Genomic DNA, 15,413 nt, shown 5'->3' with positions numbered 1-15,413 from the left:
TCTCCAGCCTCTTTTCTAAGACCTGGATGGGGGGGGGGTACAATGGTGCCAGTCTGCAGAGGGGAGGCAGTTAGAAGGTGGGGAAGGACTTTGATAGCATGGAGCTCTTGCCACGAAGCCAGACGTGGTACAGAGTGAAAAAATGAGAAATGTACTGTTGGTTGTTTTGAAAATATGAAAGCAGTGAAGTTGAAAAAAAGTTTAAAAAGTTTAAAAAAACAAAAAACTGCCGTCTGTTTAGAATCTTCTGTTTTTACTTTTTGGCACCAGGGATTGAACTCAGGGGCACTCGACCACTGAGCCACATCCTTAGCGCTTTTCTGTATTTTATTTAGACACTGGGTCTCACTGAGTTGCTTAGTGCCTCGCTTTTGCTGAGGCTGGCTTTGAACTCGTGATCCTCCTGTCTCAGCCTCCTAAGATGCTGGGATTACAGGCGTGCAACACTGCCCCTGGCTAGAATTTTCATTTTAACCCACTTGTTTTATTTGACCTAGCTTTGGGCCAATGTGACCCTGGGACCCTAATTAAGGGCCTCACTTGGCTAATTTTTTTAAAGCGTTTTTTTTTTTTTCCCCTCTCAGACCTGCCTGAGAAAATAAAGGGGACTCATATTTGCTGCTTTCCATTAACTCGGGACCTGGCCTGTTGGGCTCCCTTAGCCTGGCATTGTGATTTGGATGTGCTAGCCTCCTCAATCCCCGGACTCTTCTCAGCTATGACTGGCATGCAGGGTGCAGCCCTCCCTGCGGCCATGTGCAATGCTGGGTCCTGTGCTTAGTCCCACAACCTGCAACATTCTTGGGGTTCTAAAGGTGGGCCCAGGGCTGCTGCTGGGCAGACTCACCCCCAGAGACCCTGGCTGTTCTGGGAAGCCTTGAATTGTACTAGATGTGGGGCATGGCCCAGCGCCAGCTCTGCAGGTTGCTACTCTCAGCCGAGGGAGGGTCACAGTGGGGTGTGTAGTGGCTGAAGCCAGGGCCACAGGCTCTGACTGGGATTGGGATGGGCTTGGCCCCAAGGAAATGGCAGCTCACAAGTGTGTGTTCCTTCCCAGCTCACACTGCACAGTCTGACCTGCTACGAGGAGCTGGTGACTTTCCTTCAGTACAGCATTCATCAGGTATGAACCGTGGCGTCTGTTTGTGGGATGGGCAGTGTTGAGCCTTCTGGTTTCATTGTGGGAGAGATGCTGGTGACCTGGAGCTGTCCTCTCCATCAGCCAAGATGGCAGGAGGGCACCTGGGCCTCTGGGTGGTGGCGTTGAGGATGATGGGTGATGTGTCTGGAGAAGGGTGGACTTGGGGCAGGGGTTCCAGGCTCTCCATCGCATCCTTGTGGGCTGGTCATGGACACAAGTTAGCTTTGGGGCTGCAAAGAGCAGGGCTAGGACTGGTGGGATCGGAAGAAGGGGAAGCAGCAATTAGATGGTGGCTGCAGAGCTGTCTCTGTGTCCAGGAGCAAGCACCCTCCTCTGGAGCTCTGTGTCAGTGGGTGTGTCCCAGGATCAGCTGGGAGAAAAGGAAGTGGCTTCCAAGTCAGGGTTGGAGGGCAAGCAGTGCCCATGGGGACACTGCTTGGGACAGGACCTCACCTGGTGTCCTGGGGAGCTGGACTGGCCCAAGCAGGGACCCTGAAGTGTCCAGTCTGTAAACTGTACACCCACTCTCTACTGTGAGCTAGGAGGGACGTGGCCAGGGTCAGGAGCAGTGCAGCCAGAGGGACCTGGGAGTTCCCAGTGGGGCTGTGGCAGCCTGGCTTTGCAGAGGAGGAGGTTCCACTCTCCAAGGGCAGAGGACTCGGCCTCCAGAGATAATTGGCCTGAATTTGGATCCGGGTTAGCTCCCTACTAGCTCTGAAGCCTCAGACAACACATGGAGCTCCTCTGTCCCTCAGTTTCTCCTCTGCCAGACATGGGTAATAGCAGCATCTGCCTCAGGGCCTTGTGCAGCATGTCAGGCCTTGAGCAATGTCCTCATTCATTGTTGTCGTGGTTTAGTTCCACCTTGGGATGGGTGAGCCATAGACATGTAAAAACAAGAGGGGAATCTTACAATGTGAGCTAAGACCAGGAGACTGGACCCCCTCTGCCTTCTTGCTTGCCCACATGCAGCCTTGCAGAGGTCCCTGGGTCTCAGTTTCCTCATCTGGAAGGTGAAGGACTGCAGATTCCAGCTCCAATAGGGGTGGTCAAGGAGAAACTTAGACACCGGGAAGCATGTTTTCCAAATGGAGTACAGGCAGTCTGAATCAGCAGGAAGGGGTCCCCTGTTAATCCCAGAGTGCACCTGAGAGACTTATGAACCCAGTGTGTGGACTCCACCAGGGTGGCCAGGACTAAGGTCACACATGTCACATCCTCAGATGAGGCAGGGCCTGGAGCTACCTAGTCAGGCAAGGGAAGTGATTGCTGAGGCTTCTGGGGGCCAAGGAGGGGCCCCAGGGAGATCACTCCAACGGCTCATGTTTTGGAGGCCTTATAACTGTCCCCAAAGGTTCTGGCTGCCCAGCAGTGCCAGGGCCTCTGTATCCCTACCTGTAACATGGGTCTCACCCCTTGGCCTGTGTCCCCGGGTTTCAGTGAAGCCTAGGCATGAAAATGACTGTGAAAGGGACTTGGACAGTATGGCTGCTGCAGGGAGAGAGACCCTCAAGGCCTCTGGCCCCGAGCTGTCCGTCCCTGGCCAGCTTTGGCTCCCTGCTTCTGCCGGTCCATTCAGTATTTGGCCCTTCTCAATCTGGCAGCCGGAGTCTCCCCCTGAAGCTTGATTTATGTTTTTGCTGGAAGCAGCGGAGCTGCCTCAGCACTAGGTTCACCAAATCCATTTTTCATGGGCTGGGTCTCAGAGGGGCTCCTGGTGCCAGGCCTGGAAATGTACACCAAACCATCTCTGCCCAAAATAAATAGCCTCCTCGCTGGGTTTTCATTACCGCTCACCTCTGGGCGAGGTGTCTGGCAGGCCCCGGGCTGGCTCGGGGATACCCCCGCCCCCCCGGCCCACTGAAGTCCTTTGGAGGGCTCAGGTCTCTCTAGGGCTGGAGATCTGGGGTGGAAGAATGGCCCCTTCTTCCCGAGTGGCACCAGACATGGTTCCGGCCCCTAAGTGAGGTTTCCGGACCAACTGCCTGCCGGGGCTCACCTTTCCAGCCGGCGCCTTGCCCCGTGGCCTCCCAAGTCTTGGCAGCTTGAATTTGATGAGATAATTTTAATCAATGTTTTCAAAAGCAAAATGGAATATTGGTGCCATTCACTGTGTTCTGGCAAGGGCAGGAAGCCCCAGGTGGGGTTCATCTCCCCAGCCTCTGCAGAGGGCTCAGGGTAAAGGCTCTGGAGGGTGGGCCAAGGACTGGGCAAATGCCCACCCAAACCTCCCCATAGTTTCGCAGCCAGCTAGGGCTCACCAAGACTTCCATGTCATTCCTCATCTCAGTCCTGTAGACTGTAGGTATCACAGGCAAGTGGAGGGGAGATAGTCCTCAAAAGTACCAGGGCTTCCCCCAAACAAGGTGTGGGTCCATGGCAGAAGTGCGTAGGTATTCCAGAAGGAGAGGCCAGCATATAGGTCAGCAGCAGAGCTGTGACACAGGTCTGCAGGTCCAAGCCCCCCCCCCCGCCCCGGTATGTGTCCTCTTTTGCAGGACATCCACATAACTCTACCGTGGTCAGAACATGTCTGCAGACACTGGGGAAACTGAGAGTAACAGAAGTGAAGCAATTGGGTTGAGATCACAAAATTAAGGGAAGGGTAATTTAAGATGGTCGTGGATTCATCCATTCATTCATTTAGATTTCCCCAAACTGGGCTCTTCTAGGCCCTAGCATAGTGAACTTGACTGCTCTTGCTTTGGGGCCTGTGCACATACCTCCCATGCTAGGAGTGGTGTTCACTTCTCTTCTGATTCCTGGGGTTTGTATTTAGACATCAGGCCTCCATAATACCTTCCTTGGGCCTCCTCCCTCCATGAGCTTGATGTCTGTGGAGGCCCTTCCTGTGTGTTTCCAGATGAGCTGGCCCCAGCGGAGCCCCCTTTTCCAAATGCTCACTGTTCTTCCCTGCCTACTTCCCTGAGAGGGCAGATCTATGTCCTTCTCATGTACAAGTATAGCCTTAGCAGAGAGCATCCGCTTGGCTCAGAAATTTCACTAAGTAAGCTTTGAAGATTACTGATTAACTGACTACTTGAATAACTAGATGAAAATAAAGACTATATTTTGAGAAAAATAAAAGATAATTATATCAGAAGGTTGAGCAGTTGTAGTTACCAAAGGGTGATGCTACATTTGGCTCTGAGCTTCCTGGCAGCCAAAGCAAAATGGAAATATAATAAATTATATAGTTCTCGTGATAGTACTAAGAACAGGGGCTCCCCCCCCCGCCCCATTTTAAATCCAAAAAGAAATTGATCACACATCAGGAAGACTGACTATTTTAACAAGCAGTTTCTGCAACCACAGTTCATCATCCCCAGTGTGGGATGAGTAAGGCCTTCACACTGGCTTACACCTGGGAGATAGTGATTCTTTAGGGAGCAAACTATCATGCCTATTGCAGAGGCCGTAGCCAACTGTACTCATTGGATAGGCAGACAGTGCAGAGCTAGCATCATGGTAAGAGCCAACACAGATGCCAGGCCCTGCTCTGGGTTTACAGAGTTAGCTTACTTAATGTTCACAGTGACTCGGTGAGGGTCTCCTATGATTATTCTTATGTTACAGTTGGGAAGACTGGGGACAGAGGAATTGAGAAACATTCTCACGGTCATATAGCTAGGAGTGACAGAGCCAGGATTTAAACCCAGGAAGCCAGGCTCTAGGAAATGGCTCCAAACCAGGATTGGAACTGAGGGAGAAGCATGAGATGTTTGTTTGGGCTGCAAGGTGCAAAAACTTGGGGTGCACGCCTATAATCCCAGCTTCTAGGGAGGCTGAGGCAGGAGGATTGTGAATTCAAAGCCAGCCTTAGCAAAAGTGAGGTGCTAAGCAACTCAGTGAGACCCTGTCTTTAAATAAAATACTAAAAGAAAAAGGGCTGGGAATGTGACTCAGTGGTTGAGTACCCCTGGGTTCAATCACCTGTACCCCTAAAAAAACCCATACCCCCCCAAAATCCTCAGAGATCAGTATAAATAGAATTTTAAAAAAATCAAAATCAGTTAAAACCAATCCATGATCTTAAAAATGTCAAAATGTACAAAGGAGACACTCGCTTGCCCTTCGTGGCCCACCTGCCTTGCCTCACCTGGTCTGACCCAGTTGCAAACCTGCACTGGGCCCAGGAGTCTTCTGTGGAAGAGGCCAGCATGAGGCAGAGTCCCTGAACTCCCTCTGTGCTGCTGAGGAGCTGTGTGACCCAGGACCAGTGGCTCAGCTTCTGAGCCTCAGTTCCTGACATTGTAGAGAGAGAGAAAAGAGTAAACATACCAGTCTGTTAGTGTGTGAGGTGTGGCAGTGGCCACAAGACCCTTGCACCATCATGGAGGCGCTGTGGCTAACTCAAGGGCTCCAACATCATGGACATGCTCTGTGGTGCCCCTGTGCTTTGCCCCTGCTGTCACTTGGGCTGGTGCATCCCTATGCTGAGGGGATCTGGCTGGTGAGACCTACCCAAGGTCTGTCCGGTGGCCACCTGATGGGAGGCTGTGAGTCCAGGAGCCCCCAGAGAGTGTCAGGCTGAGGGCTGGAGGTGTGTGGAGGATACTCACTCCCCTCTCCTCTCCCAGTTCCAAGCAGGCCCCTATGGATGCATCCTGCTCACCCTGTCTGCCATCCTGTCCAGGTCTCTGGAACTGTGAGTATCTTTCTCTGTCAACTCTCTGGATCGGGGCCATCTGTGTCTCCTTGTGCTCCTTCCCCAGAGCCCAGGGCAGGGCTTGGTGCTTAGTGAGGCAGCAGAGGAGGGGAAGCGCTGGTGGAAGAGCCGAGCAGGCCCATCCTACATATTCCAAGGTCCCCTTCTCTGTGGTGTCCCCACTTGTGCTAGGGACAACTCAAGAGGGACCTCTGCAAGCTTGCATGGGACTGCTGTGTGCACATTTAAGGCTCTCATCCTTGCTACTTGTGCAGGGGTGTGGGCAGTGAGGCTGAGACCTGGGAAATGGCTGCAGACCCCGAGTGCAGGGCAGGGTCTCTCTGTAGGCCAAGACCCTCCTGCAGCCACCAGCAGCCTGCTGGGAGTCCTGGGTGGTACCCAGAGGGAGAGGTAGGAATGCCAGTGGCCCTGACTTTCTTCTGCTGGATCCCGGGCTTCTAGGCTGCCCTAGAGCTGAGCTCTTCCATGAAGCTGATTCCCCTGGAGTCTTCTAGGCCTCTTGTCTGTATTTACCACCTGGGCATCATCCCTAGGGAGCACAGCAGGCGAATAGTACAGGGATAGTTTTGTAAAGTACACTTGGTGGTGGCATCACTTGGCAAGCAGGCAGAGCTGAGAGATGGAGATCCAGGGGAGAGGACCGTCCTTGGGAAGGTGCTTTATAGGGAAGATTTGGGAACAACTCCCAGCAGGTTTGGGAAGTGCAATGTCCCTGGGCAGCTTTGAGGTGCACAAGCAGGAGAGGCCCTGGCAGAAGGACATGTTTGCCCTCCTGCCCTGGCTGGGCCCCGCTGGCCTGTGGCTGCTCCCCCAGGGCCTCTGCTGCAGGCAGGAGGAGGACTGCAGGGCTCTGTGGGACCTCGTGTGCTGGCCTGCCTGCTGCCTGCTGCTACTGACCTTATTAAATCGGTGTGTGCACAGCGCTTTCTAATGGCATTTTTCTTCTAATCCTGCCATAATGATATAATTCATTCCTGGCGTGAGCTCACGTGCATGGAGACCATAAGCCGCCCACCCTCTCCCTGGGCCTGGTTTGCTAATCCCTGGGCGGGAGGTGTTGGTGGGGGGTGTTGTCTTCTGGCCTCACTGGGGAAGCCTGCACTCTCAGGTGGGCCAGGCTTGGTAGTGCTGGCCTCAGCTTCCCCATCTGTGCAGGGGACCTTCTGCCCTGCGTCTGGGCTCGAGCTTGAGTGATCACAAGCAGACCCCGAGTTCAGGGTCTCCTGTGTGGAGTCTTCTCCTTCTAGATGGGGCCTCGATGCCCCTTGTCCAGAACACTCTTCACATGGGTCAGAACTGGAGGACTTAGGCCGCTGCTGCCCTGTCCCATCCAATGGAGCTGGGCAGCAGTGGTGCTCTGTCCAGATTGTGACACCTAATGGGCATCAGGGTGGGGAATTCTGCCCCACAGCCTAGACCTGCACAGCCTCATGTGCATGGCCTGAAGTCACAGTCCTGTCAACACACACATACACACACAGAGGCATAGACACACACATCGACCCACATAGATGCAGTCCAGCTGCTCCCTCAGGGCCCTGAGGACCTACTATGGGCCCTGTAGCAGGTATCCTGAGGCTCTGGGTGCAGGCTGGGCCTCCCCAGGCCTCTGCCTTCCAGAGGACCCCAGATAGAGATCCGCTGTGATGTTGGCTGCACAGGTTGGTTGTCATTCCTCTGTCTCTCGCCTTCCCCTTTCCTTAGAGGAAAGTCCAAATACAGAGGAAAGCCCTATCAGCAGTAAGGATAATGGCAACCAGCATTATGAAGCTCCCTCTGTGCCCAATCTTTTTCTTTGAACCCTTTGATCCTCCATGAAAACCAGTGAGGCGGGTGCCACTGTGGTCCCCGTGGCTCAGGGAGGGGAGTGGTTCCCCCCAAGGTTACACAGCAAGTGAGCCTGACGAGCAGAGTTTCCCCAGGAGATCTGGCCCAAGCCAGAGCTGAGCTTGAGAGTAAGACAGGTTCATTAGGCCTGGTCACTCCTCGGGCTCTTTCCTCGGGAACCAGGTTATCACGGCTCCTGCAGGGTGGGAGCCTTTAGCAATGGCCGCTGAAGGACCATGAGCTTGTGTGTTTTCCTGTGTTTTTCTGGCCTCTGGCTTGTCTTGGTGCCCCAGGTGGAGGCTACCAGGCCTCCCCAGTAGATGCAGCCATGAGGACATGCCAGCCAGCTGGGCGTGGAGGTGCACGCCTGTAATCCCAGAGGCTCAGGAGGCTGAGGCAGGAGGATCAAGAGTTCAAAGCCAGCCTCAGCAACTTAGTGAGGCCCTGAGCAACTCAGTAAGACCTTGTCTCAAAATGAAAATTAAATGGGGATGTGTCTCTGTGGTTAAGTGCCCCTGGGTTCAATCCCTGGTACCAAACAAACAAAAAGATGTCCTGAAGTTCAGGGTGGTCTTCTGTGGTGATGTGGTGAAGTGGCAGATCCTTCCTGAGCATCAGTGGGCTTCCTGGGCACTGGGTACCCTTGCTTGGTTGGACCTGCTGAGGGGTAGGTGGAGAGGCCCAGCTAAGGACCTGGGGTAGAGGCGAACTTGAGCACCCAACTCTGATTTGTTCAAGTTCAAGAAAACGTTTTGTTAGACTGAGGGCTTCAGGTTAGAACCCGACCTCAGGCCGCCCAGGGGGGTCTCTGGAGCTGCTGCAGATCTGAGCTCTCTCGTGACCACTGTGCTCATGTCCACAGGGCTGCTCAGATGGGGCATCAGCTGGCCCTTCCCCCACCTGTGGTCCAGGGGCTTCCTGAGGAGGAAAGACAGGGATGACCATGAGCACAGGGGCAGCGGCAGCCCCGGTGCTGGCCAGATCCTGAGTACCCCTGAAGCCACTTCACGTAGCCCGCGTACATTATTGGCACTCACAGAGGCTTCCGTGAGGAAGGCGTCCTCTCACCTTCCTAAGCGGAGTCCCTGCAAGCATCCTCTCCCCATTATAAACCAGTCGCATTGCACAACCACGTGGGTCCCTCAGGCCCCTGGCACCCCACCTGGGCCCTCTGAAGGCTTCCTGTGGTCCATGGCAATGAGGACTGTCCTGAGACTGGGAGACCCACTTCCGGCCTGCAGCCTCCTGTGAGCAACAGGCAAAGAGCTTTCTTAGGGACATTGAGACTGGCAGGTGCCAGTGTCATCCTGCTCAGTCACCCGTTTGACCTGTGCAGAGACACCCAGCAGGGTGGCGCGTCACATGAAAGCTTCCACTTGGTGACTTTGATGTAGCATCAGGCTGCCTGGGTCCCCTTCTCAATTCAGCTGCCCACAAGCCATAGGCTGACTCAACCTGTGTCTTAATTCTTTATTTCCAGAAGGACAGGGTTGGGCTAGTACTTTGGTGGACTCCTTATTGTGAAAATCTGATTGGTTTTAAAACATCTATTTAAAGGTCAAGGAGTTAAGAAAATGCAACAGGACGACTTTGATGGGTGCAGATGTGATAGGGACGGGGAGGCCCCTGACTCCCAATAAGGCATCAACACCTGCCCCCCCACCACCATGGCCCAGGGACCCCTCTTTGGAGAAGCCCCAGCTCTACAAACAACCCAGCTTCAAAACCTTGGGAGCAGATGATCAGACTCTCTGTGGAGTCCAGAGTCAGCTCTGCAGAGAACCCTTTGATGCTGCTTCTGACTGGCCTGTGATTACTTTGCACAGTAGTTGAAAACATGTCCTGGGAACCCAGCGAGATAACAGAATCCAAGATCAAATGCTGTTCAGCCAGGGAGAAGCGGAGTAGAGGGCTGGGCAGACCTACCTGATCCCTCCAAAGGCAGTGTGTGTGTATGGGTGACATCGCGAGACTTGCGGCTGGATGGGAGGTGATGTGGGTGTGGATGGTCAGCTGGAGATTGGTGAAGGATGACATGATTGTGAGCGTGTGACAGAGGACCTGAAGCCTGGAGGCCGCCTTGCACCAAAGTCAGTGCTCCTGGCTGAAGGCCATTCCTCAGCCAGAACAGAGCCAGGGCCGGGTGCCATGGCAGATGTAGTCCCCGCCGAGCACAGCCCAACCACTCCAAAGAACAGTCGAGAACAGGCCTTTGAGGTTTGTTTACTTGGGCTGTGTGCAGAGTCTTGCAAAGGGTTTATTTTTTTTCCACTTGATTTCAAGCCGTTTATTTTCTTTCTTAAGATCTCCAGTTGCTTACAGTAAATCTCATGCCTGATTTCATGCTCTCCTTGGTCTGCTGCTTCCCCCACACACACATGGCTAGAGCCTTCCCCAGGGAGCTCTCACAAACCCAGGATGCTCAGGGCCCTGGGGTCATGGACAGCTCTGAGACAGGACCGGGCAGCCCAACACAGGGGATGCAGCTGCAACCCCCAGGGGGGGCACTCAGACCTGGCTTACCGTAGACTGATGCTCACGGGTGGCTTGGGCCTTCATTAGGAAGGTGGGGAAGAAGCTTATGCAGAAGCCCTTCCCCATGCCCCTTGGCCTTCAGTCCAATGACCACCCCAACTGCCCAAAGGCAATTTGAAAAGTCCACAAAGGATGTTAGCTTGTTATTGGCTGAAAGGTGTGGGGAGGAACCATGCAGCATCTGCGCCATGGTGACTTGCTCTCAAAACTCTTTTGAGAGATTAAAAACAACAGGGACAACCAACCAATTTCTTTCTTTAAGGAAATAGCCCTGAAATGGATGACAACTATGAGAATTGGTTGCTAAGGAAAGTGAAAGAAACTCGCTTCCTACCAGTGCAACCAGAAAACAAAGCCGCTGTTATCAAATACCTGGACTTCAGGAGTGGCTAGATCCAGGAAGTACCTACCGTGCCTGGGATTTGTGTCCCTTCTCTGTCTCCTTGCTATTCTCCCCTGAATCCCAGCTGTGTTCTCAGGAAAGCCTCCTGCATGGGGACTCCAATAACTCCATAGCCTGCCAGGTGCCAGGCACCGGATGCCATCACTGTGGCTGGGCCTGGGCTGCACCTATGATGGACTTCTGCAGGAATAAGCCCCTAGACTGGCTAGGAACTGGGTGCTTGGAATCGGGAAATAGAAGTGCAGGAGGTTTCACACATAGGAAACGTAGGATGTGGGTTTGGAGATGAGCTTGAAAGAGGCCCCACAGGCTCTTTTCAGAAATGGAAGAGAGTGACCACCATGGTTTCCATTCCAGGGTGGAGGGGGTGCTCACCCATCAGAGGCCACCTGGCAGAGGTGCTGGCTGGGGGTCTGGGGTGTGAGGTTTCTTCAGGGGCAGCCGTCATTGAGAATCCCCAGTTCTTGTCAGTTCCAGATGTGTTGTGCTGAGCAGAAGGGGGCGCTCTGCGGTGTCCTTGGAACCCTGCCTAAGCTTTTCCATCCCAGAAGAATTAGGGTGTCAACAGAGTCACCCACACCAGGAGCCCTGACTCGCAGGCTTGGTGGCCCTCTCTTGCCCGGTTTTCCCCATCGCACATGAGGCTGGATCCAGTAGGCAAGGACCTTCCTCACCTGTACATGGGAAACCAGAGGAGAAGGACTTCCTGAGCGAGCTCCAGCCCCATCGTAACAGTGATCCAGGTGACGGGAGGGTCCACACTAACACTTCCAGAAAAAATGTCCCAGACCAACATGACGGTGGAAGGGAACCTGTGTGGATGTCTGCCATGGACTGGCAGGCGCCCTCCTCAAGCCTTACTTCCTTCTGTCCCTCTGCCGCGGGCCCCCCATCAGGGGGGCACTATGGACCTTCTTGCCCTGAGCAAAGTGGAGGCTCAGCCAGACACAAGGCCCTCACTGCCACCTTGGGCTTTTGGGGTCTTGTGGCAACCCACAGGACAGGCCTGCAGGCCTGGGACCATCATCCCTCTTTACAGATGTGGGGACCTGGAGACGGGAAGGGTGAGTTAGTGGCACAGCCCTATCACCCCAGTCTAGTGGCTTGATCTAACACCCTGTGCCAGCATCACCGTTACCGGAAGGGGAGGGGTGACGCCTGCCACTCAGCAGGGTTTGCCCACATAAAATGGAAAATGAGGCCTCCAGTAGGCCTGGATGCTAGACCACCTCCTCTACCCCCTTATGATTTCAGCTGGCAGGGTCTGCTCTGAAACAGGCCAACACTGCTGGGCAGGTCCCCGGGCTGCTGAGAGGGCGAGCCACAGCCAGCAAGTGCACCCTGGGCCCAGCTGAGTACAATCCTTCTCACGGCCCCAGCCCCAGGGCTGACTGGAGGGGCTCACTCCCACACCTGAGGAGGGGACCAAGCTCAGGCCACACTAGGGTTAGTGACTCTCCAAGTAGCAGGGCATCTCATACCTCTGGCCACTCACCTAAGGACTATCACTTCTTATTCCATGAAGGGCTTAGATGCCCAGATTAGGACGATGGGCCTTGGGAGGAAGGAGATGCAGGAACCTTCTGGAAGGATTTTCTGGGCCATATCTGCCTCAAGTGTGCTGGTAGGTGGCTCAATTCCACCTGCCTCCACCCCCCTCCTGGGTCCAGCTTCTGGAATCAATCCCAAGGGACCTATGGAACCCAGCCTCTCCTGGGATGGGGGTGGGAAGCTCAGGGTGGGGGTGTCATTTGCTGTCCACTTGTGTGCCTTATTCTAGGCACCAGGAAACCAGACAGATATGACATTACCTGATCTTGAAGTCCTTGCTGACCCGAGGGACAAGACAGGTGCATGGAGAAGAGATGGTATGGGCCCATGGGTCCTAAGGAGAGGAGAGATGGGCATTTCTGTCCCTCCTCTCAATGGAGGAAGAGGCACTCAGCAGGACTCTGAGGGGTGGGCAGCAAGGGTCTCGGCAGGTAGCAAGGACAGAGTGGGCACAAGCCACTGGTGAGGGTTTGCAGAGATTGATTGTGTGGGGTTGGGAGGGGCGGTCCTGGAGTTGGGGAAGATGGCAGGTGTTGAGGGGAAGACAGCTTGGGAAGGGCTTTGGCCAGTGGCTGTGGAATCTGGGCTCCTCCTCTCTTCCTTCCTCCAGGCACAGTCTCCCACCAAGTTCTCACTGCCTGGACAGGGGGATTGACATTGAGCCCTCCAGCCCTGGAGCTGTCTGCCCTTTGCAAAGCCTTCTCAGGATCTCTTCCAGCAAGCCTCAGGAGTGGCTATTGTTATCTTCGCCAGGGAAAGACACACCCAAGGGCTCAGAGATAGAAAGCCATTTGCCAAGGCCATGCGGCACAGGTGGCAGAGGGGCCAGACACCCAGGTCTTCTGACTCATTGTCCCTTCCCTCTCTGCCTTCCTGGGAAAGCAGTCAATATCCGCTCTCTCCAGACCCTTTTCAGATATTCGCAGCTACATTTCAACCTCTTGGAGGTCTCGATTTATTCTGGGTTCTTGGCTGTGATACGAATAGTTAAGGTTGCAGGAATCATGACCTCTTGGTCATTGTTTTCTTGTTTTAATGTTTTTATCATAGGAAAAAGGAAGTAACATTTACCAAATGCCAGATGCTTTATATAGTTTATCCCATCCAGTTCTCACAGTGATCTCTAATAGCAGGAGGTGTCCTCATACCCATCAGGCAGGTGGGGAAACCAAGGCTCTGAGAAGGGGACAACCTGTAAGTGGCAGCACTCGGGTTTGAGCCCAGGGCTCCCTGCCTTTAGAGCCAGGTTCTCTTGGTCTACCACAGTTGCCCTTTCATAAGGCAGATGCTCCACCTCTGCAGCTGGGTAGGGAAGTGCTGTTGGGGTATAGCCTCTGGGAAGCCAGGTTAGCTGACTCAGTGGGACGTAATTGCTCAGGGCTTGATGTCCCAGTGGACAGGTGGAGGCAGGACAGCTGGTTGGGTCTTCTGGCTAATTACTGCCTATGAGAAGCTGGATGTCTTAAGATCAGAGTCAGGAACCAGACTCACTTGTTTGCATCCCAGGGGGTCCCCAGGGATCCTTTGCTCTAGGCCTCTGCTTCGTCTAAATGAGGACTCAGGCTGAAAAAGGGGTGAGGACTTGCCTGAGGTCACTCGGTCAGGCCAAGGCCGAGCTGCCCACTGACACGCCTTGCGGACATTTGTTTTAGGTGAGTGGCTAGACACTGGCGCCATGCCTCTAGGCCACTTGGGCATATTTTCCTTCTTATTCAGAAACTTGTGTGCCAAATGCCATGTTCACACGGGGAGGCTTTTAGGTGAAGGGACAGGCCAACGGGAGCCATGGGCAGTGGAACTTGGGTGGGGCCTCAGGGCTCCTGGGCCTGCCTGGCTTCTGTCCTTCAGCTTTGTGCCTGCCTGCTCAGGCTGTTCAAGAGTCCCCAGGACTGGCCCCCAGGGGAACTGTGAAAAGGACCCCCTGCCCACTAGACTGGGTGGTAAGTTGGTCCTGGGGAAGAGACTGCCATGGTTTGTGGCTCAGAAGCCCAGAAGGGTAGGAGCCCAGAACTTGGGGGCCCCTTCCATGGTTTCAGCTTCTGCTCCCAGGATGCATGGAACCCAGAGGTTCCCCTGAGAAGCCACAGGAGCTGGTGGAGGGAGAAAGTGATGGGCAAGGCCCAGTACTGCCTTCAGCTAAGTAACACCACCCTTCATAAAACAGGCTTCTGCATATAAGATTTCATTTAAAGAAAGGGCTCTGAGTCTAAAATGACATTGGAGCCACTTGTATAGGAGTCCTAGGCCTGCCGTCACAAAGTGCCACCATCTGGGTGGCTTAAGCACAGAAATTGATTTCTTATACCTCCACGGCCTGAAGGCCAAGATCAACGTGCCAACAGGCTCAGTTCCTCCTGAGGCTCCCCTTCTAGGATTGCCGATGGCGACTTCTGTGTCTCACGTGGCCTTTCCTCTATGTATGCACATCCCAGGGGGATCTCTTTGTGTGTGCAAATTTTCTTGGACACCTTGTCTTATAAGGACACCAGTCCTATTGGATTAGGACCCACCTTAAGAGCCTCGTTTTAACTCACTCACCCCTTTAAAGTCTTTATCTCCAGATGCATAAGCTTAGGTATGCTGGGGTGGGGTGGGGACAGGGATTAAGACTTCAACATATTAGACAGTTCATGCCAGTACACCTCTCATCTTGTCCAAGACTCTGATGTTCTAGAAAGAGAGACTGAGGCCCAGGGGCAAGGGGTTTGTGGCCTTGCAGCAGGCCAGGGCCGGAACTAGGGTCTGGTGCAGATCCTGCCTGCAAGCTGACTACCCAAGGACTCTTCGCCCTTAGTACTGCAGCAGCTCCCCTGGGGGAGGCCTGAGCATCCACATGTGCCAAAGTTGTAAATCTCCGAAGCCACGAGCCACTCCTTGGCGTCTCTCGAGTGCCCTGATGTGAAATACAGATGTTCCTCTCTTTTAAGATGCAAGCACACGTCTGAATTTCCCATCGCGTTTGCACCTAAGGATGCAATTGCCATTTCCTCCCATTGTCCTTTCTGCTTGTCCCTCTGCTCCCAGCTGACGCAGGCTCTCAAGCCCGCTGGGTGAACACGCGGCTGTGAGCTTATGAAGATCGGACCGCTTCTGAAAACTGCGGGTGGCCTGAGGCCAGCGATGCTTATCGGTCCACCCAGGACTCCTTTGAGGTTATTTTCTTCTCATCAGAAGATGCTTGTATACGCTGAGGAGAACATTTCCATCAATTCTTCTGCCTGATCTAGCGCCAGCCGAGTTTGGTGCTCCATGAGTCACCCTGGCTGGCTCCCTCCCAGGCCTGCTGG

The 15,413-nt window shown here is 54.0% G+C and overlaps 1 protein-coding gene across 3 annotated transcripts in view; it reads left to right on the top strand.

The window, feature by feature from the left end:
• MINDY4 (MINDY lysine 48 deubiquitinase 4) overlaps window positions 1-15,413 on the top strand; it is a 119,199-nt gene that overhangs the window by 83,529 nt on the left and 20,257 nt on the right. For 2 of the 3 annotated variants that reach the window (XM_081287193.1, XM_081287191.1), the window contains 2 exons: window positions 1,058-1,123; window positions 5,722-5,789. In XM_081287193.1, coding sequence (XP_081143319.1) covers window positions 1,058-1,123; window positions 5,722-5,789 — 134 coding nt within the window. The other variant, XM_081287192.1, reaches the window with a different exon arrangement.

This window comes from Spermophilus citellus (assembly GCF_964194105.1).
Source record: "Spermophilus citellus genome assembly, chromosome: 3".
NCBI classification, from domain to species: Eukaryota; Metazoa; Chordata; class Mammalia; order Rodentia; family Sciuridae; genus Spermophilus; species Spermophilus citellus.
The sequence above is the reverse complement of the archived record's forward strand: the minus strand, read 5'-3'. Positions and strand labels throughout refer to the sequence as shown.